Below are 23,016 nucleotides of genomic sequence, written 5' to 3'. Positions count from 1 at the left end.
TCTCAAAAAACAATTGCGACAAATGTACCGGCTCTTGGATGGGAAGCCGTGTATATTCCCCACAAAATGCCCTCCTGCCAAAGAAATCTATTCGTATTTGACTTTTCATTCAAGACCCCCTCCCCCCCCAAAAAAAACCACTTAAAAATAAATACACATGACAAATACATACAGGTGTGCATGTATTCACCACAAAATAGCCTCCAGTGAGACAAAACTAGGGGGTTTTTTTGTGGGGTGGTGGTGGTATCCTTATACAGTATTGTGGCAAAGAAACACAAACCACAGAGTAAAAGCTTACAGCTAAAACAGATTTAAAGTCGTGGGGAAATATAATGGGGAAGATATTTAAAATCAGCCTTGGCCTGAAACGACAGCAAAGTGGGTCCTAGGCAAGACTTTCTGGGCAAGACATCCTACAACTAGGGTGCCACCACTGAAAAGGCTCCTGCAGTTCCCTCAGAGGAGGATATTTGGACGCCAAGATCTCAAGGTTCACATGTAGAATAAGATAGTATTTCTGGTGCCCTGCTCCCAAGGGCTTTAAAAAATCAAAACCAGCACCTTGAGTGGAGCTTAGAAATGAACTGGGATCTAGTGAAGATGGCAAAAAAAATTTATCACCTGGTCCCATCTAGCAGTCTCGAAGCCATATCCCAAACGAACTGCAGTTTCTGGAACGTTTTCAAAGGTAGTTGCACATGGAACACATTGTAGTGGTCCAAGCTCATAAAAATGTATGATTTAATAGCTGCAGTGTCCACAGCAATGTAAGAACCGCACTAGCATGCACTCCAACTGTCCATATTTTAGCCTTCTTGGGGGGGGGGGATATGGTTTTAAACTTTGGTGGCTTTAAAAACGGATTAGACAAATTCATGGAGAATGAGGCTATCATCCATAGCTACTAACCACATTGTTTATGCTCTACCCCCAATGTCAGAGGCAGGAAGGCTTCTCAGTGAGATTTGCTAGGTACTGCACTCAGGTATTGATTGTGGGCATCCCATCAACATCTGGTTGGCCACTGTAAGAAAAGGATGCTGAACTGGATGGGCTGATACAGCAGGGCTCTTCTTATGCTTTAAAAAAAAAATAGCATGCACTTTGTACAATAGCTTCTAGTCCCCTATACACCAAATAGGAGTGATTAGCAATACCATAACCCACATACAACCAGATGCATTATGGGAATGGCTGGAGGTGGGATACTATGGTTTCAAATTAAGCCAGATGCAACAAGACGCATTTAAAAAGGACGAGGCTGAATTTAGGTCCATTGGAAAAGCTCTGCTAATGTTTAGCCAAAATCAGCTTCATTGGATTCGCAACCATTGGTTCTAATCCTATAGTAGTTATAGATGCTTCAGTTTAAAATGGAAAATGATTTTTATACCGTATTTTTATGTGTCTTTGTGGTTTTTAACTGTGATTTAAATTATTTTAGTGTTATTTTATGATGACAGTATGCCACCCTGATCGCCAAAAAAGAGGGGCATGAAAGAGCCTCAGAGAGGCTGTTTATATTGTAAGCCACTTTGTCAAGACTATTTGCCTGGAAAAGCAAGATATAGAGACATAAATAAATAAAAGATAACTAAAATTGCTTCTACAGAGCACTGGCTTTTATAGTGGACTATAAAAGCCCAAATTTATAAGTAATAGGTAGACTTATTTTATTAATTCAGCATCACTATGCAACAGAGACATACAAAAATAAAAGTGATTGGATTATTTCTAATCAGGTTAGATTTGAAATCAATAGCTAAGATTATGTAGTTAAGTCATTCTGCATAGTTGAAAGGGGAGAAAGCATACGGATCTTTGTAACCATCAATATTCCAGGGCTTGTGTAATTAAAATTATCCCACATCATGTGAAACCAGAACAGTCCCAGTTTGGTGAAGTGTTTTTCCACTGACCAATAGGAAGATGGACATTTTGGAACAGATGGTAAAAGAATATAATAAGGTCAGCTGTGATCAAGCATGATACCAGTGAAGAGTGAGCTGGTTATTGGTGTCCAGAACGTAAAAGGATTTAAATTAAATGGACATCAATTCTGACACGGTGGTTGTCACGGGTAAGGCTCAATTTTTTTAGTCCTCTTTTAGCCATGCATGGAATGTGCATACACTGGTCTGCTCTTTGTCATAAACAACTCCAAAGGCACACACAGACACACAAACAACTAGCAACTGGACATACCAACATTTCCAAATGGAAAATAGCTCACTGCTGCAACTTGCTAAAAAAGATCAGATGGTATGTCAGTGGGGTAAAAGAAAATGCATGCTATCCTTTATCCAAGAAAGCTTGCCGTTCGTTATTCCTGTCACTTCCGAAAATATCTGTTGATATCTTTTCCTGTGCGGGCTATTTAGCCTCTAGGGTAAAACTAGAAAAGTGTTGCCTAAAAAGAGCTATAGAGCAAGACTGCTTCCCAGTTCCACATCAAGGTCCAAAATTAGAGCCAACACATGTCAAATTTCAACTTCTCAGTTTCAAAACAAGGAGATAAAAATCAGAGGAAATAACACACACAGTTTTATTACCCCAACACTATAATATATAAACAGTGTGTTGAAATAGCATTCCGGAACATCCAAGTCCCTGGAGCCAATTTTGGATAATTTCTTTTCAGTTATAGTTAATGCTGAATCACCAGTGAAGATGCAATCAGTTAAGAGAGAGAGACTGAGCTTTAAAAGGTTGAAACTCTCCTGGAATGCCACTGCACACTCTTGCTCACTGTTACGCCACTAGCTGCTCTAAAGGCAATCATTACGTATAGGCTTGACATGTGAGTTGCTGGATAGTTTTCCACTGTAGGCCATCTGAGGACACAGGACTGAGAATGAAGTGGCGTCAAAGAGAATCTGAATCTAGCCACTTTCAGTTAGCACACAATTTAAGATTATTTTTGTGTTTGTTAAAATAGCTCCTAGGCAGAAACATTTCAGACGCTCCATAGTTTTAGGTGACTTGGATGAGGAAGTGGGAATGACGAAACCACTTAAGCTTTCTGTAGAATTGTGGAACTGTGGAGTTGGAAGGGATCCCAAGGGTTATCTAGTCCAACCCCCTGTGTTGCCGTAATCTGAACGAAATTATACATATCCATTTTTAATGTCCATATGAGGGAAATAGATTTATTTGGCCACCCGAAATGTCATAAAATCATATGCAAACATCAGACTAGATGTTTAAAAAACATATAGGGAAGAGAATATAAGAACATAAGAAGAACGCTGCTGGATCAGGCCAAAGGCCCATCGAGTCTAGCATCCTGCTACCACAGTAGCCAGATTTATACCTATGGAAACATGCAAAACAGGGCATGAATGCAACAACCATCTTCCCAGTTGTGATTCCTAGCAACTAGTACAGCGGTACCTTGGTTCTCAAACTTAATCCATTCCGGCAGTCCGGTCAACTCTCGAAACCATTCGGAAACATTCGGCGCAGATTCCGATTGGATGCAGGAGCTTCCTGCACTCAAGTGGAAGCCGCGTCGGACATTCGGCTTCCGAAAAACATTCGCAAACCGGAACACTTACTTCTGGGTTTGCAGCATTTGGGAGCCGATTTGTTCAACAACTAATGTGTTCAAGAGCCAAGGTACCACTGTATTCAGATACACACTCCCTCTGAAGGTAGAAGGCAGGACACCATCATGGCAAGCCTTAACTTGCATGAAAAGAAAAGGCTGGTGGTGTTTTTTAAGCCATCCATGTTTGATTCTGGTAAGTTTTAAGATGGAAGACTCTGGGGAAACTCAAAAGCTTGCACACTATTTTATGAACCGGAAAAGTCTAATATGCACTTTAGGATCTTTCTTATAGGCCAAGACAACTACCTTTGCTCTTTGAGATCACCTTCTTCTTCTCCTTTTCCTTAGCTACAATAACCAGCAACAAATTAAAATCCAGAACAGCAGCACCCATTCAGAAGGGGGTGGTATCAGCAGGTCTGGGGAGCACCAAGGTTTGCACATGGAAATGGCCCCCCAAGGAAACCTAAAAGGAGGGGGGAGGGCAAACAGCCCAATCAGTATGCTCATTGGGCACGGAATGGCACTGCTGGCTGGCTAAAACCCTAAACAAGAGAACATCACACTGCAGCGTTTATGTTTTATGTCCCATATCTTTCTGTTAAATGTGCAGGTGCAGTTTAGAGGTACTGCAGTGTCATCACTAAATGCCTCAGTCACTTTTTCACCTGCTAGAAACAAAATTGTTGGCACCATTTCTGCTTTTAGTAGCCAATATTATTCAGTCAATATGATCCCTGTGTTGGTTTCGACACTCCAATATTTGAAGAGCTCATAATGAAGTCACTTCTTTTAATAGAACAGCTAAACCCTCGGCAGAGGTTTCTTATAGCCACAGTTGCAGGCTGCACATTTCACTCAGCTAGCTCATAACTTGATGTTGTACAACTCTGGTGAGCCCCCCATTTCTTTTACCGAAAAAGCAGTGAAGCAGATACAGAACCATATCTCTGTTTTTCCTCTCAAATGCTTCATCTGTTCCCTGTGTGTTATACCTGGTAAAATATTGTACTTCCTGATCAATCCTGAAACTCACTAGGCTGTCTTTGGCCCTTTTCTCGTTTTTTGCCTAACTTAAATCACAGAGCTGTGATTTGAGAAACCGGAATATGATAACTTCAACCATACTATCCTGCGTTACTGAATATAAGGGGTGGGGCACCAATATGTTTTTATGTATAGAAAGATATACTGATATTCCCTCTCTATGGCAAGAACTCTTGGGCAGAAGATAGTGTGTGTAATGTAGGAAGGCACGAAAAATTGTCAGCTTGTTAGTTTAAAAAGAATCTCAAAACTGGAACAAAATTGGACAAAATTTGCATTTGAGTTTTTAAGGAGCCCCATAGTTCTGAAGCAAGCAGCACACTTTGTCTTTAGATGATGGATTTATGTATCATACCTGAAGAGACACCATCTTAGGTTTCTTCCCTGATAGAGCCAGAATGCATTTTAAGATGTTACTTGTGAACTGTAGTTTTTATAAGAACTTGCATTTAAACTAGCATTATTTCAAAAGCTGCTGCATAATTGATAATGGTTCTATGATTCTGTTGCAACTCTAATTTTATTGGGCAAGGGAAGGGGAAGCTGTGGCCCTTCAGATATTGCTGGATTTTTAACTCCCATCAGCCTTACTCTGAATGGTCAGCAGCCAGGAATCTGGGAGTTGTTGTCCTTCAACATCTGGAGGAGCACAGGTTCTGCATCCCTGGAGTAGAAGGGGCAAAATCCTTCCACTAGTTCAGTACAAAATTAAGGCCATAGCTAAATGTACCATCCTGCATAAATGTAAAGTGGGCAGGTCTCCTAATGTGGCTCAATGGGTGAAATACCTTTTAGATCTTTGCAGTTCATGAGCAAAGAGTCTACATTAAAAGGATAAGTTTCAAATTTCTTACACATCTATGTGGATTGTGGAGTAGAGGATAGATCTCTTCCCCTTATACTACTTACACCTCTGTATCTCTTTATTCATCCATCGGTTCCAGCTCTTCATGAATTCATGCTCCTGGGGTGGCTTACAACATAAAATCTAACAATAAAACACAGCAACTATTAAAATACAGCAACTGAAACATGCTTTCAGATTCAAAGTCTTGTTCAGAGCAGAATTATTAACTTTATTCTTTTAATTTGCTATGAAAAATATTACAGGAATATTACCAGAAAAAATGGGGGGGGGGGGAGTTTAGTGATTCAGCTATTTTAATTGTAAATAGTTAAATTTGTGTGACACAGAACTTGAACACATGCCTGTAACCTGAAGTGAGGGTGTCTGTGGGGATAATAGGAAATAGAGACTAATCTGTTTGTCATTGAGAAGCTGAGATAAGGGAACTTTTTACTGTAAAAATCTCAAGAACCATTCAATAAACAACTCACAGCAGAAGTTAGCCAAGGGAACAAATTGTGACAAGATCAGGAACTTATGAATTTTAAGGTTTTAATTATACTTATTTGCTTTCAGGCTTTGGTCCTTTTCGACAGCATCTTGTTAACTCTAGCTGGGAAGCAGCAAAGGTAAGAATGCCCTTTATGTTGAAGTACAAAAAGGAACAATATTCAGGTGTAGCTTTGTGTTTCTCTTGCGTTCAAAGGTAGGGTATTTTTCACTACCTGGAATTATTTCTTTGTAATCAAAACATAAGCAAAAACTGATGAAATTTTAAAGGCATGAAATTTTAAGTGGGGAAATTATAGTATTAATTAAGCATTACATAATCAGTTCAGAGTTCTGTTAAAGCACAATAAATTATTTACTTTGAGGTTTCAGGTACATCATGGAGTTATAGGACTAGTTATCAAAGACTTAAGTATGTTTAAGATGTAGTGCAAGCTCTTGATAATTGGAATCATTATTTCCTTCCCCTCACAGACCAAATTTCACACAAGTTTTGTTTCTCAGAAATTAGCTACTAGAAAAGAGATGGGGAAAATAATACAAGTACTTTGTGTTCTGGATAAGAAATTTATTGTACACCCAGTGAAGCAGTAGACAACCCAAATCACTGAACCAGAACTTCCTTACTAAATTGTCAGTATTTCAAGCAATCCAGGAGATCAAGCAATCCAGGAGATCTAAAACTACTTAGGATTTAAATATCTGAAAGACTGCCTCCTTCCCTACAGATGCTCTTGGGTATTAAGATCAGTAGAGAGGACCCTCTTGGTACTTCCAGGTGACAACCAAGAATGGTGCATTCTTTGTAGCAGCCCACTGTGGCATTTCCTCCCCACAGAGAAAGCCTAGTACCTTCATTATGTGGTTATTTGTCATATGTTGAAGACACTTCTAGTTAACCTGGCTTCTGATACTTGAGATATTTATTTTAGGATCCACCCTATTCTCTGGATTATAATTTCTTCTAACTGATTTTAATATTGTATTTTAAATTGTTGTAATGCACTTTGGGACCTTGGTGTGAAGGGTGGGTAAGAAATATAATAAATTAAAAATTATTATTTCTTCCAGCCCTAGCTTGCTATGTGCCTGAAACCACAAGAATAATCACTTAATAGCTCTACACATTGTTTTCTGGTAGTGTTTGGCCCCTATTTTAGAGTATGGTATACTATCTTGGAGGAAAATTAAGTGCCATTTATTTGCAAATTAGTGCAGTCTAAAGCCAAAATAAACTAATGAAACATGGGAGGTTTCTTTGAAGAATAATTTTGGTTTCTTGCAGTGCTGAAAAATGACATAAGATAAGTAAAAGCAGTATATCATTAAACATGCCAAAGCCCTGCAGTAGAAGACACATTAAAGTCTCTTTCCTCTTTGGTTCCAAAAATTACTTTTGAGTGTAGCTGAAGATGCTGGTCCTTGCTGAGGACTAAGCCAGTGGTTTATTCAGGCTTGAAAAACAATTTGATAGGTTCAGATTCCACAAATAATAGTGTTTTTACACACACACCAACCCTAACCTCTTCTCTCTTTATGTTGATGGCATCCATATTTGTCCCAAGCAAACCGAGATTTCTATGCCTGCTAAAAGAGCTATGTTCTGCATGTTTTGGAGATGGGAGAACCTTGTAGAACATGGGTAGGCAATCTAAGGCCCACGGACAGTCCAGGAATCAGAGTGTTTTTACATGAGTAGAATTTGTGCTTTTATTTAAAATGCATCTCTGGGTTATTTGTGGGGCACAGGAATTTGTTCATCCCCCCCAAAAAAAACCCATAGTCCTGCCCCCCACAAGGTCTGAGGGACAGTGGACTGGCCCCCTGCTGAAAAAGTTTGCTGACCCCTGCTGTAGAAGCATTAAAGTTGTTTTTAGTTTACAAATTCTTTTCTGTCCTCAGCTTTTGATCAAATAACCTTTCTTCTTGCTTACCATGGACAGCAAACAGTAGTAGTAGCTTTCCAATCTATTATTTGGCCTCGGTTTCTTGCATGGAAAAGGGGTGGGGGGGAGGTTACATGCGGCCATCTGACTCTGGCCTAACCAGTCACAGAAGAGTGTCTCATTAAACACAGAGAAATTCAAATGTGTGTGAGAAAATAAAATGCTAATTGTAAGCTGGCATGGATCTACTTTTGGAAAAACAGGCAAACAATGCTGCATTCTTATGCAAGATGATGCAAGAGCCTCTCCAAGACCATTCGTGCCACAGGAAAAACACAGCTGGCTGTGTTCTCCTAATGTGTTTACTTCGCCTGCAAGAATTGTTTGCTTGTTTATGTCAAACAGTTTATTGAGCACAGCTAATCAATGTTTCCGCTGACAAGGAAATTGTAACAGTTTACTCAGGAAGCCAACCTTCAAGAACAAGCTTGCCCCATTCACACACCAGTACCAGGGCAATCTTAAGTCTGCGGCTCCTTCTGTGCCACCTTGGATTCGGTGCAATAAATGAAACACTGGGACCTTCCAACTTGAAAAGGAAGATAGAGATTCTTCCAAACAAGGACAGGTCCCCGGGGAGTGCGTTATGAGACACACATTTAATCATCAAAACAGCAAGTAGTTGGGGGGCCAGGGCCAACAGAGCTTGGACAAGAGTTTTAGTAGCTAGTACACAGGAAAGGCAGATTGTGGAAACATGGAAGATGACATGACAGCAGCTTCCCCATAGGGCAAGGTCGGGGAGCTTGTGGCCCTCCATAAGCTTTTGGAATCCAACTCCCATCAGTCCCAGCCAGCGATGACCCTCCAAGACCACCTGGAGGACCATATGTCTGGCCAACACCTAGCCACCCCCTTAAATAGGCTGGGGGTGGGCTGCTCACAGCCCCCAAGCCCCTGGCTCTGATTGGCTGCGTCTACACTGTACGTCCTTATCCGAGGGCCCTATACAGCCGGAGGTTGGCAGTGCCAGCTGTTTCCTCCCCTGGCTGTGCCAGAAGATGGGGGCCTCCCTGGACCCACTGCAGCCATGCCATGCGACAACGGCTGCTCACCCGCAGTCCCAGGTGAGCGGTTATTTTCTCTGTTACGCATTTGGAATTCCTAAACATTGCATTGGTAACTTATACAAACATGGTTATGTCTACCTTCAAAAGTTGAGAACACCTCTGCTCTATCAGACAAGGCTCTTATACGTTTAAAAAGGAAGGATGATGAATTCATGGTTGCTTAGGCCATCTCCTTCTTCTGCATGCTGATCAGCCATATCTAAGAAATGGGGTTTAGGAGAAGTTGGGCCACAAAGTTTAGTTGTACAGCTTCCTCTGAAACATCAAATATTTTAACACAAGTTGTTCACTCCAACACAGGAACTGGCCAGAATTGGTCTTGGAAGTGATGTAGACCTACACATCATGGAACTGCCAGTGGCTTACAAAAAAGCAAGAGAGATTGTCTGTCAAGCATGGGCAACCCTTCAGCCCCAAGTAAGTGAAAATATTACTAGAGGACTCAATTTAAAATTAAGCTTTAGATTCTCAAAATATTTTGTGTAATCTTCAGAAGATTCATTATTATTTTTAGACAAACTGCTGGGATTAATCTTTAAAGCCCTAAACATATTGGGACCAGGTTACCTTACAGCAGGGACTCTTCAGATGGTATTGGACTCTTAACTCACATCAGTCCCAGCCAGCATGGCCAACAGGAAGAAGTGATGGGAGTTATAGTTCAACAACTGGAGGGCCACAGGCTCTCCATTCCTGCCTTCAGGACCATTTTCACCCATATACCTGCACCCCCTTTAGCAGACATGCAGTGTTCTGCCTTCTTGCCAGTAGCCCCCCCCCCCCTTACTCAACTTCCTTCTGATTTACATCTCATCTTTTCAGCAACAGGGCTCAGAAAACCTTTTTCTTCACTGCTGCCCTTCAGGAGTGTTAATTACTTGTTTTTCTCATAGTATTTGTATATATATCCGATATCCTTAATGCATCTGATATCATGCATGCTACTTTGCGAGGTCCTGGCCCTAAAAAGTAACATACAAAAAGTTTGAATGAATAAATAAATAGACCCCAAAAAACCACGACTTTCTCCCCAACACAGTGGAAACATAGATTTCCAGGGACAAGGTTCTCTGTAGCAAGTCTGTATTTCACACAAGGCCAGGGCACAGATTCATTATATACTGTATATCAGAACTTATTTCCTATCTTCTCTCTTGTGGGGCAACCTACAGGTTATGATTCATATTGGCCTCGTTTCTACTTCTAAAGCAATCATCATTCTGGAGCAGTGTGGGAAGAACAAAGGCTATAAAGAAAATGATGCTTGTGGATTTTGTCCAGAAAAAGGTTGTTGTGTCTTAGAAGGCCCAGAAAGAATAGACTCGACAATTAATTTGAAGTGTGTCTGGAAAAACGTTCAGGTGGAAGGGATGGATGTAATTTTTTCCAGAGATGCAGGAAGGTAAATTACTTGCTGTATTGAGAAACCATGTCAGTTGTGGGAGACATGATTCAACTAGGAAATATTCCCAAAAGTCAAACACATCAAAATTTGGAAAGATCTGAGAAAACAGTATCTCCTGTGTATAATGCCCAATACTTAATGGAACATGATCTAAACTCTTAGGACCCCAAGTTAACCACAAGGTGGATCTGATGCAGCTTTTCCTCAAGTTAGCCCCTTCGTCCATGCATGCAGAGAACCTGTTTCTTGAAGCTTCTCCATTAGTCTCAAAGTTGGGCGCAAACCTAAATGCACAGGGGTGGGTAATGTGTGGCCCTCCAGATGTTACTGGACTTCCCATTATCCCCAGCCAGAATGGCCAATGGCCAGGATTAACTAGAATCTCAGTCCAGCAACATCTGGAGGGCCAAAGGTTCTCCACCCACGATGTAGGCACTTCTGTGCCGTAACACATCACTGAATTTGGGTTACTGTAATTATAATACTATTGGGATGCGGGTGGCGCTGTGGGTAAAACCTCAGTGCCTAGGACTTGCCGATCGCATGGTCGGCGGTTCGAATCCCCGCGGCGGGGTGAGCTCCCGTCTTTCAGTCCCAGCTCCTGCCCACCTAGCAGTTCGAAAGCACCCCTAAGTGCAAGTAGATAAATAGGTACCGCTTTAAAAGCGGGAAGGTAAACGGCATTTCCGTGTGCTGTGCTGGTGCTGGCTCGCCAGAGCAGCTTTGTCACGCTGGGCACGTGACCCGGAAGTGTCTCCGGACAGCGCTGGCCCCTGGCCTCTTAAGTGAGATGGGCGCACAACCCTAGAGTCGGACACGACTGGCCCGTACGGGCAGGGGTACCTTTAATTATAATACTATTTTTATAATGAAAATTTTCTGGTGCCAGATAAAGCACAGCTGTGCAGATATTCTTGAAATTGTTTGCTGTACTGAGATGCTTTTAAGCAGTTAGCAACCTTACCTCTTCTGATGCGTTGTCTGAAAGCGCAAGATGGAGTTAACTGTTGAAAGTATATAATTAAGCATACATATTGTGTAGTTTTAAGTATACCTTTCCTCCATGCTGCAGGTACGTTTGTGATTACATCTATTATACCTCTCTTTACTATGGTAATGGAAGAGCAGTGTTTATACATGTACCTCCTCTATCCCAATGGGTGACAGCAGAACTTCTTGGAAGAGCCCTGCAGACTGTTATCTTAGAGATCTTAAAGCAATGTAAACAAGCGATAATGTAAAACCAAAAAAACTACACACACAAGTTACAAGGTATGTTCATTTTCATCTGACTTTATGAAAATTGTAATACCATCAGTCATACCTATTAAAAAATAACCAATGCAATCCAATGTTCTCTGTGTGTGCAAACTTATGCCTTCATGATTCAATGCACACACTGCTTACACTCAGGGATGAAATGTAAAAATGCTTTCGGACAAAGGAGCTGCATGTGTACATTGGAGTACATTATGACTATAATGCAGGGATGTGGAACCTATGGCCCTCCATAGGTTGTTGGGACTACAACTCCCATCATCCCTCACCATTGGCCAAGCTGGCTTGGGCTGATAGGACCTGGCTTTCCATTCCACCCGTAACTGTATGGAACAATACACCGTGCACATGTTAAGTGTCTATGGAAAACCATAGAAACATAAAGTAAAGCTGTAAAACCTTGCAAATAAATAAATCTTTCTGTAATTCTGGTTCTGATGAGGAAAATCTTGAATTTTAAAAGATGCGTTACTGCAGATACTTTTGTTAAGAAAAATTATCCAAAGGGTGAACAACGCTCCCCTCCCGAAGAAACAAAGTAGCTTTAATAGAAATTCATCATCATCATCATTTAGAGCACATCTTGTTAGAAGAGGCTGCACTTTTTTAAAAGTATCTTGTATTCTGAATAAAAGGCAATACACAGTACGCAAAAATGCATACAGAATTCTTTTTATTTAACTTAATTATGTAGTACTGTAACTACTAGAAAAAAAGCAGAGTAAGAGAAACTAAAGGAGCCTTAGCTTCAGCCATTCAAAATAGACAAAAGGTTCTTTTTTTTCATAATGTAAAGAATCCAGAATATATCGCAACAGGAATAAATTCTTACAACAGAATATACAAAAACATTTTGAATTTTTTTCATCATCTACTGATTCATTTTAATATAAACACAGGAATTTCTTTAGGAATAATTTATACATAGCAAGTCTTTATGTAATAAATTGGCCATGTTATTACTGTTTTATTTTATTTTTTATTATTTTTTAAAAAAACTTTATATTTTAAACAAGGTAACTTGGAAAATGTTGTTTGCAAATGCATTCAGTTCCATAGCACTTTCTAGTTTCTGTGTTTTTTTCCAACTTTTTTGTTCCAGAGGTAGAACAACTCTGGCCAGTCCTTTCTTCTCAAACCTCACTGGTTTAGAAAACAGAAAAAAAATATTAAAAAAGGCAACAGAACTACCCAGAACTGTTTGGGTAAAGAGGAGAAGGAGCTGTTTTAATTTGGGTACAGAAATTGGATCTTCGGTATTCTTGTTTAAATAATTAGAGTAATAAATAGGGACCTTTGATGGTCATTTAAAACAAAGATTTAACGTTGCTAAATATCTACATAAATTGTACAGGCTGCATACGAAGCCACCTTTTCTTTGAATAGACGTGATAAGGAATCTGTAAACGTAAGTTGTCTTTCTTTCAGTGATAAGTATTGAAAGTGGCTTTTCACCACGATATCATACTATGCAGTCAAATCCTTCAATCAACCTAGGCAACAATAAAGCAGGTACTTAAATAATGCAAACAATAATTCCAATCCCAAACACGTTTACTTGGAGATGCATTTACCCTGGATTTCAGTGTAACTTACTTCCAAAGAAGCATACTGAGGATTGTAGCTAAAGACTGCGTAGCAACAACAATGGTTCTGTTTCCTTAACCAATGAGGTTTTATCCCAACCTGCACCCATACAGTATAAGTGAAATGACCAGTTGAAGATGATCCCACCCATCCAGAGGGCTCTGGAAGACCAGGTGACTGAAGATACAGAACATATTCTGGGTTTACTGTGTATTTGGGGCAACAAATGAACCATGATTTAAGAGTTGGTACAGGATCCTTTTTTGGCATATTGTAAAGCTAACTAGTAAAACCAGTATCCTAAAAAAGGAAAGGAAAGGAAAAGAAAACCTTAGACATACATCCACACACACTGAAAAGTGCCCTTAAATTATTTTAGGCATTTATAAACTACAAACATTTCTATAAAAATCATTCTATGTACTTATAAAATGCAATGAAATATGTAATAAGGGTTTTGTTTTGTAAACCAGAGCTTTGTCAACTGACTACCCGTAATCTACTGGACTTAAGAGCCCTATTGAAAATGCTAATGGATTGCTAGTCAACAGAAAGGATACAAAAGTAAAAGATGACAACCACACACAAGTACACACCCATTCCACATGCACATCTAATGAAAGCCATCTGGAACTTGTGCAACACTTATTTATGGTCAGGTGGCCCAGTCCAGCAATCCCTTCCAATTGCTCTAGTATGTGCGTAGAGCACATGCGCCACTCCAGCAAGGCCTTCCCCATTTACTTCAGCGGAGCTGCCTTCCATTAAGGTGAACAGGGAAGCCAGGTGTGCAGAACTCCACGTGCACACGGAGAGCTGGATCAGGGTAAACTTGTTATCTTGAGTAATAGCCTTTAATAAAGTTCTACATAGTGTACTTGACTCCACAGCAAAGACACTGAGACAGGAATTCAATTTTGCAAGGTCAAATTAATTAGTTGGATGTTGTCATGCTTTGTAAACTATGCCGAACTTCGGGCAAACTGTGTCTTTGTAGATCAGTATCTTTGCCCCATACCTGTATTTCACAGTGTCTTGCATATTTTCTGCCTTCAGTTTGGATAGACCTCCTTAGTGTTCTTTTAAAAAACCTATTAAAAAGAAATGTTAAGTGCCTTGACTCAGAACCAGTTGGTCTTCCAAACTGAGATGATAGCCAGCAACTTCTAGAATACAACCCCATTGGTTCTGTATCTTCAGCACCCGCAGGGGGAAAAAAGGGTTCAACCTATACGTAACCATTGAGTCGGCACATATATATATGGACATGCTCTCTTGTTATTTCTGTTTGTGCCAACATTTTTTGCCCCTTTTAATTATGCTTAAAAGAGTGGGGTTGCAGTATGTAGAGTTCATTGCTGGGCTATGCAACTCTGGCAGGAGCCCCAATAGATCCACTCATTGTTATCCAGTGATGGAGTACACCATTGAAAAAACAAAATTAAAAGAGCATAACAAGAATGCGTTACTGACTACTGGAATGGAATTTTTTTAAAAAATAGAACTACATAGAACATTATATCAACAACAGGAGTGTCATTCATACAGCCATGGATTGTAGTCAACAACCCACAGCAGGTTCCCAGAGATCTAAAAAGCAGTTCCATCTCGTGACTAGTCTTGAGGCTGAGCATTTCTTTTATTTTCTGTATCAACAGTAGCATCAGCGTTAAACTGTGAAAGAATCTTTAACATCTCTTCTCTCAAGGAGGAGAAATTAATTGGAAACTAGCCCCACCTCATGCTCTGCTTTTGGTGTCTAGTTCTTTTCACAACAAGGTTAACATCTGATTTAATAGTAACCAAGCATGCAACACTTCTGTGTTGATACAAAATTCCTTCCTCTGAAACCAAACCACCTCCTGCACATCACTAAAAGAACTCAGTGACAGACACATATGAATCACATTTTGGGGGGTGGGTACTACATCAAATGGAGGTGTCATGAAATGCAAATCTGGGGCTAATTATAAGATCAGAAGTTAACAAGTCACCATTTCTGGACGGCATACATGCTGTTCTTTGAAAACTCCAAATGAGAAATTGTTGCTCTTACAAATTTGCATGTAGCTTCAATACAAACTGGCCTCTATACTGGAGGATTAGAAAGTAGTCAAATCCCACCAATTATATTTTTTTAAGTGAGCCAGGAGGACCTGGAAAAAGACAGGTCCATTCACTGAACATCCATCCCAGTAAAATTGGCATAGTGTACAGAAGACAGAATTATTAAACAGAAGCAGCAAACTGGCTCCCGCAAATTGAAATCCTGCCTCATCCACATTTTAGAATTCTTTGAGAGATTCAAAAAACGGGTAGATCAGGATAATCCAATAGTTATTATATTGCTCTGACTTCTAAAAAATATTTTGCCAAAATCCTTCATCAGAGACTCCTGGATCAATTTAGCAGTTATGGAATAAAAAGGCAACTCCTCCTATGGATTACTAAGATTAAAGAACAGGAGGCAGAAACGAAGAATAATGGGGAAACCTCTCAATGGGGGAATATAAACAACGAAGTCCCAACAGGATCTGTATTGGGACTGATGCTTTTTAATTTATTAAGGATAGTGAACACTCATGCTGACCATGAAAAGCTCCAAAGAAGAACATGGGGAATGAAATTGTGTGATGCACAATGGACCAAAAAATAACCCTAACTTTACACATACATGTTTGATGGGATCTGAACCATCAAGTTGTTTCCAAGAATAAATACTGGAGGTTGTGGTGGCTATTAATGTGCAGTGGCAATGAAATAAACCAATTAAGGATTGTTTGGAAATTTATTGAAAATAACATTACAAATAACCTAATCAATTGGTGCAAAGTCACTTGAAATGTTGGGTATGATTCTGCTCACTACATCTCAACAAGCTAGAAAAGGTGTGACCATGGGGTTGGAACATTTTCCCAGAAAGGAAAAACTAGGAAGTTCAGCGCCTTTAAAAATTGGAATATAAAACATGGGGGGGGGGGGATGATAGAGGTTTTTTTTAAAAAAATGCACAAGGGAGAGAAAATGGGTTACAGAAAGTTCTTCTCATTGACACTGGATCTCTGGGTCACCCAATGGTAGAAGGTTCAGGACACATGAAAGAAAACACAGAACTTGCTGCTACAAGATACAAGGATAGCCACTGGTTTATATGGATTTAAAAAGGAGGCTCCATGGAGGACGAGAGGCCATAACAATGGCTGATGGCCATGTAAGTTAAATGGAACATCTGGATCCAGATGCAACAACCCTCTTGCAGGAGGATATAAACTAGAAGGGCTGCAGCCTTCGTACCTGGCTTGTTGACTGCTTAGAAACATCTAGCTGGCCACTGTGGAAAAATGGATGCTAAGACTGGTTGGATCCTTGGTCTGATCCATCAAGGTTATTCTTATGTTCTCATCAAAATACATAACGGACCTGGTAGTTCAGCTTTCTTTGTTTCCTTCACTGAAGACAATCTGTGTTGGTAAGTCACATCTGGTGACTGAAGGAGCCAAGATCTTCTGTGTTTACTATTAAGAACACAAGTAGATTTTTCTTTTTTTACAAGGTTAATCCAAACATCTTTAATTCAAGCCCATCAAGATCTAAAATCAGTTCTCCATCCCGTGCAAGACAACAGTCTTGCTGAAAACCCCAGCCTCATGCCCAATATGAAGCCAACATTAATTCTCTGTTTGACATGCATAAACAACCGTATGGGAAAAGCCAGGTATATTATATGATCTGGGACACATACATGTACACACGCACGCAAATCCCAATACAAAGAACTGTGGAAACCAAAATGGAATTATTAAAAATGTTGTGAGTGCAGAATGCAATGGTAGAGTCGAGGTGGTTTGGTCCAGATGGGCTGACTTATCACATGGGCCCACTTGCTTAGTCACATGACTGCCTTACACTTGAATGCTTCTGAAATGTGTTTTTTAGATGGGCACTACATTGTTAGTGTTCTCTCCTAATATTTCAAAACCACCTACATACAATAAAAAATAATAATAACTTGGACAGTTTTAAACAAAACCCTCTTAGCCAGCTGAAAGGACTGAGTGAGGATCCCCACGGTTGTGGAGATTTAATATGTGCAAGAGAACAGAGGCCACCACCACCACCACAAAGGATCACCAAGAAGAAAAGGGCAAAACCAAGAGATTAAGCCAGGGGAAGCCCGGCACATCTGGCGTTCCAGATTCCTTCCCACCTCCCACTCATCCCAAGGTCAAGCGCAGGAACTAGAGCCATGCTCTCTTAAGGCGACAACTGAAGTGTGTAACCACGGGCCATGTATCTAAGAGGCTCCATAATTCCAAAAATAGTCAACACAATCAGGTGCCACAAGCCATACCTGCAGGAACAACTTCCAGAATCAGGTATGCAGAATAAAAAAGGATTAAGCTGTGACAAATCTGACGACGGGATGGTCAGAACCCACACCTAAAGCAGCGATTTGGAGGTGTGGGGGAAAGGATTTCAAGATGCTCAGCACATTCAATCTGCACAGAATGAAACATGCCTCAGTGCTCCTGTTAAACAGAAGCAGCTCCCACTCCTCTCCACCAAAGTTCCTAAAGTGTACATTGAGTGGGTTCTTGGTTTGATGACAGCACATTTCACTGTTTGTTTTAGCCAAAGAACGGAACCTACCACACTTCATCATTATTAGGTAGGTACCACTTTGCTCTTTGGTTTTTTTGTGAGTGCTTGGGGCATCTGAAAGACATGCATCTGCTTGGACTCTTTATCCGTACACAGCAGAGCAACCATCCAAATTCAGTACACAACTGGTGCATGATAAATGTATTAACAGTTGTCATTTTCTTAAACCCCAGAGAGCCACTAGTTCTCAGCCAGGATGACCTGGGTCTGTTGTGCTTCACTATGCCATTCTTTTCGAGGACACGGACATATTCCACTGAGGTTTCCCCCCATGCCCATTCATTTCAACAGGTTTTAAGAGCAGCTATTGATTTCAGCTCAAATGACTTCTGACAATGATTTTCAACTCTCAACACAGCATCAAGTGAAAGCATAAACGGTGTTTCTAAAACAGCAGCTACAAATCTTTTTAGGTGACCTTTTTGATTTGGTAGTGACCTCTCCTCTCCAAAACCTGGAGGATGTGGTTTGTACAATGAATGAGGTTACCGGTATATCAACAGTATACTGTTGGCTGCTGAGAGATGTATATTTATATATTTATATATATATATACACACACAAAAATAAGAGTGAGGTAGATAAATGTTTGAAAAAATAAGAAAAAATAAAAAACTGTCCCCTTGTCATAACTCAAAAACCCTTATCTCAGTATTTAAAATTTATTATGGGGCGTCTCTACAGTGATTTAAACTGATAGCACAAAAATAAATAAAAAAATCCTACATAGAATACCTTTTTTTTCTTTTTTTCTTTTTTTATAAAGGGGGGGGGTATAGCTAACTATGGGATAGGTGAAAAAGAAAATAATGGGACTGAAGCTACACAAATGAGGGGAGGGGAAGCACTACAAACATATCATTATCTCCAGTCACATCTAGCAATTATATTTTAATTCTTTGTTCTCAGTCAAACACCCCCTCCAGCCCAAAATGAAATATTTCAACATTTCCATCCCAGAACAACCCTTCTTTTTTTGCTGTCAGACTTTGGTTGGATCAGTGCTAATACAGAACTTCCATGCAGTTAAGTACAGGTGAATTAACGAGTGTTAAGGCACCTTGATTTTGCAAACTGCAGGCTCCCTGTTCCTCTACAGAACATATGCAACTCAGCTAACAAATTACTCCTCGCTTTGTTTGGGGAGTTTGGTCTGAACTTATGCGGATATTCATAGCTGCCGCAAGGGAACCACTGGCTGACATACAAACAGTGGCCCCAAACGCTCAAGACCTCTTGCGGCTTGCCTCCATTTTTAACCACCCACCATTTTCTGCAAGCTGGAACTATCAGCAACCCTCGTTTTTCGCCACCAGAGCCTACTTTTTCAAAAAGAAAAGAAAAAAAAAAAAACAAACACAGAGGTTTTGTGACCTTGTACAAAGTTGCCAGCGCTGAGAACTAAAAGAGACGTGCTGTTCGTAGGATGAACGGGTTAAAAACCAATCAATCTGTTGTTTTCTTAAATGACCCCCAAATCTGGTATTGGCAGCTCAACAGCTGTTGCACCCAACATTTAAAATACATATGCATGTACTTCTTTTTTTATGCGTGTGGTTGTTTGAGAGAGACAACCAAAAACAAAACAAAGGCAATAGGAAAATGGGGGTGAGGCTATCAATACACCAATATGAATATGAACACTGAATAAGAATGTACTAAATAGTTAACTTGTTTTCCTGACCTGAGCTTGCATCATACCTTGCACTGTAACAGACATGGGTGCTGTATTATGGGCAAAGGGCGAGGAAAAGGAGGAGACGGTTAAAAAAGGGGGAGGAGGATACATATTCAGGCAGGATGCAGAAGTCACGCTACCAGAAATATATCTCCCCCCACCCAGGCCCGCCCAAACAGCCTATAGATACTGTTAAAATAACCAACAGAAAAGGGGGGGAGGAATAGAGAGATTTGAGAGAGAGGAAGACAGGGGGGAGGAAACAGAAACGTATTTATAAAAGGCATTAACAGTTGATGGCAAATCATGTTTCAGGTATCACGTCTTGGGAAAGCGGGGGGTTGGCGAGAAAGAGAAGTTACACATTATAGTACAAAGCATTTAGAAACTTTTTTGGGAATGGGGAGGGAGGGGTCGGCAAGAGGAAAAAAAGGGGGTAGACCTGAAGATTTCTCATAGATTAAATCCACAAAGATAAAGAACAAAAAAAATAGCAGCTTTTTTTTTCTGTACAGACATATAGATGAGCATCTGAACTGTAAAAAAGTTATAAAAGTGACACAAAAAGACAATGTGTATGCAAATGATCCATGGTCTAACATAGAACTGCAAGACCCTTTGAAGTCTTAATAACAGAGAGAAAAAAGGTCAACAAAGTGTTGGATGCCTGAATCCGTTTAATTGGCTATTCTTCTCCATTTTGTGTGTGTGTTTCTCTTAAGTATTTCCCCGCAAGCCTGCCACGGAACAGCAGGAACAACTCATGGAAATTCCTTCTTTTTTTCTGTCTATTTCCTTTTCGTAGTGCTGTTGAATTTTTGCACAAAATTCATCTCCGCCCCATCCCCCCCAATTTGGCTGACCAGTGCCAGTTTTGTCCAGAATTCATATAAGGGGAGGTAATTTATTTCACCTCGACCCTCTCCTTTAGGTTCTCAACTGCATTTAAAAAAAAAATCAGGCTTTTTGTCCAGTCAAAAAAAAAATAAAAATCTAGACAATCTGATCTTTTTTTTTTAAATAATGCCAGTGTATGATTGGAGTGTATTGGTCTGCGTTTCATTTTAAGGGACCATGTGATTATTTTGCCCCTTGATGCCTACCCAAAAACAAACACCCCTAAAAGAAAGTTCATTTTGTGTGTTTTTTGGCAAAATTTGGCAGCGTTGAAAACAGTTTACAAGCTTGGACAAATAATGGCCCTTCTTTTTATCTCTAAGGTGATCCTAAAAAGACTAAGGAATAATATTAAAAATCCAGTCCTTCCCCCTGCCCCTCTTTAAATCCTGCTTTGCTTTTGTAACAACCCAAAGTGTTCAGCAGGTGCTTGCGAGGGGGGACAGAGAGAGAAAGAAGGAGGGAGGGAGGGGGAGAGAGAGAGAGAGAGGGAGAGGAAGAGAGAGAGAGAGTGTGTGTGTGTGCCTCTGCTGGCCTGCCATTTTTCTTTTGATGTGATTCTTTTAAAAAAAAGAAAAGTGCCGTACAGTTGAACTTCACGCAGATATGTTTCCCATTATGAAGCAGAAAGGAAGGAAAGAAAGGGGGATGCACACATCAGATTCTCAAGTTTTCATTTGCTATTGTTACTGTCAAAGAGTTTTAGAAGGCTGAGTGTGTGCCCCACATTCAGAGTTTTGTTTTTTGCTTTGAAACAATCTTCTGCTTGCATATTGAAAAGAAAAAAGAGAGAGAGAAAAATGCTATTTCGACTTTTAAACCGAAGAGAGGATTCTCCTGTGTGCAGCTATGACAGTTCTGAAGATCCACTGAGGTACAGTAGGCTTTTGAATATATTGTTATTTTTCTTGCTTGCTTTGCTTGCTCTCTCTCCCCCGCCCCTCTCCCGATGCTTGTGCAGATGCACGATTTCGCGACAACGACAAAAACAACAACACCTGGTTCTGAAAGGTCAGCAGGCCGAAGACTGAGGCAAAGGCAAGGCTCGCTCATTCTTGCGCCCCCCGTTCATGTGCGCGTACGGCTGCCTCTCCTCAAAGCTGGCCCGCAGGACCACCACGCCGGGGCCGTTCTCAGCTTTATGTCCTGAGTGTTTGTCAGAAGGTTGGAGGGTTGAGGAAGGATCCAAAGGAATGCTCTCCATATTCTCTGTCTCTAAGTCAAGCTCCTCTGTGTCGGGCGGCTTGTTCTCGTCGCTGTAGAAGAAGGAGACCTCTTTGAAGGCTGGGTCCAGTTCGTCCTTTATGCTCCCGATGATCTCCAGGAAGGAGGGTCTCATCTTGGGATTGTACTGCCAGCACATGCGCATCAGCTCAAAACTGGGAAGAGAAGAGAGGAAAACACACGGGTGTGAAACCACCAGTCTAGTTTTGCAGCGCTGAGTATCTATTCATTTATAAATGTGTCTCTATGCCGCCACATTGCAAAGTATTGGGGCAGTTTGCAAGGTGAAACTAGAAAACACCATTTAAAAGAATACAGTCGTACTTTGGTTGTTGAATGCCTTGGTACTCGTATGTTTTGGCTCCCGAACGCCGCAAACCCGGAAGTGAGTGTTCCGGTTTGTGAATGTTCTTTGGAAGCTGAACGTCCAATGCAGCTTCTGATTGAGCGCAGGAAGCTCCTGCAGCCAATCGGAAGCTGCGCCCTGCTTTTCAAACGTTTTCAGAAGTCGAACAGACTTCCAGAGCGGATTCTGTTCAAGAACCAAGGTACGTCTGTAAAAACAAAAATACAGATTACCAGTAAGGTGACTGGTTAATAAAAAAACTAAACAGCTGCAAAGGTCTGTCTACATAAAAATGTCTTCAACAGAAAGACAAAATGGAAGATGCCTGTGCCAAATCTCTGCTGGATTTTTTCCACAGCGTGGGACCAACTGACCACTGATACTAAACAACCAACTTTAGTTAGGCCACATCGGCACCATGCATTTAAACACTATTATGCCACTTTAGACTCATGGCTCCCCCCCCCCCCAAGGAATCCAGGAAAACAGTAGATTCTTAAGGGTGCTCAGAATTGTTAGGAGGTCCCTATTCCTGTGCCTGGAAAAACGTGTTAGTGGTACAGCTGTGTGGCCTCATAAAAAAGGTTCATAAATTCTAGCCTGGTAACAGATCATGGGTGTTCCAAATAATTTTTTTGGATGGGTGTGTGTGTGTGTGTGTGTGTGTGTGCACAATATGACAGGGGAAGCAGGCTAATTTCTCACAAAAAAGTAAGAATAGTGCCTGTACATTTGGCCACATTCTACAAATGCCACAAACTTACTTTTTAAAAAATATGAAAGCTGAAAATCTGGGATAACAGTTTATTTGAGGAGGGGAGGAGGGGGGACTGCCCCCTTACCTTCCCGCAGCAGACGCCCAGGACAAGGGGGTGAAAAGTTCTCTCCCCAACCCCTTTAAGTAAGCCCTATGTTTGCCTAGCTTCCCTTCTCTTGAAAAGCAGGCAGCCTGTAGGAACAGCTGCC

At 40.7% G+C, this 23,016-nt stretch overlaps 2 protein-coding genes across 5 annotated transcripts in view; one reads left to right on the top strand and one right to left on the bottom strand.

Moving 5' to 3' along the window:
* Nucleotides 1-562: 562 nt before the first annotated feature.
* PGPEP1L (pyroglutamyl-peptidase I like) lies at nucleotides 563-15,408 on the top strand. 3 transcript variants are annotated; one of them, XM_083412326.1, is made up of 6 exons: nucleotides 563-691; nucleotides 6,024-6,076; nucleotides 9,274-9,390; nucleotides 10,146-10,375; nucleotides 11,451-11,650; nucleotides 12,120-15,408. In XM_083412326.1, exons 1-5 carry the CDS (start codon nucleotides 583-585, stop codon nucleotides 11,617-11,619), a joined length of 678 nt encoding a protein of 225 aa, XP_083268452.1. In that variant the 5' UTR covers nucleotides 563-582; the 3' UTR covers nucleotides 11,620-11,650; nucleotides 12,120-15,408. The 3 variants fall into 3 exon arrangements, with proteins under 3 accessions (XP_083268452.1, XP_083268451.1, XP_083268453.1); XM_083412325.1 differs by lacking the exon at nucleotides 12,120-15,408 and having other exon boundaries at nucleotides 11,451-11,725; XM_083412327.1 differs by lacking the exons at nucleotides 563-691; nucleotides 12,120-15,408 and adding an exon at nucleotides 1,942-2,083 and having other exon boundaries at nucleotides 11,451-11,725.
* IGF1R (insulin like growth factor 1 receptor) overlaps nucleotides 12,313-23,016 on the bottom strand; it is a 182,957-nt gene continuing 172,253 nt past the window's right edge. For both annotated transcript variants that reach the window (XM_083411841.1, XM_083411840.1), the window contains exon 21: nucleotides 12,313-21,859. In XM_083411841.1, the coding sequence (XP_083267967.1) occupies nucleotides 21,493-21,859 (367 nt within the window). In that variant the 3' untranslated portion in view covers nucleotides 12,313-21,492. The remainder of the gene's footprint in view (nucleotides 21,860-23,016) is intronic.

The sequence above is a fragment of the Podarcis tiliguerta genome (genome assembly GCF_965153285.1).
Source record: "Podarcis tiliguerta genome assembly, chromosome: 14".
In the NCBI taxonomy this organism is placed as follows: domain Eukaryota; kingdom Metazoa; phylum Chordata; class Lepidosauria; order Squamata; family Lacertidae; genus Podarcis; species Podarcis tiliguerta.
Note: the sequence above shows the minus strand (reverse complement) of the source record. Positions and strands in the feature narration are given on the sequence as shown.

Excerpts from the sequence above, each read along its gene's own strand:
- PGPEP1L (XM_083412326.1), top strand. The coding sequence starts at position 583 with ATGAACTGGGATCTAGTGAAGATGGCAAAAAAAATTTATCACCTGGTC. Across the intron at positions 6,077-9,273 it reads CTAGCTGGGAAGCAGCAAAG|GAACTGGCCAGAATTGGTCT; the intron begins GTAAGAATGCCC and ends ACTCCAACACAG. Across the intron at positions 9,391-10,145 it reads GGGCAACCCTTCAGCCCCAA|GTTATGATTCATATTGGCCT; the intron begins GTAAGTGAAAAT and ends GGCAACCTACAG.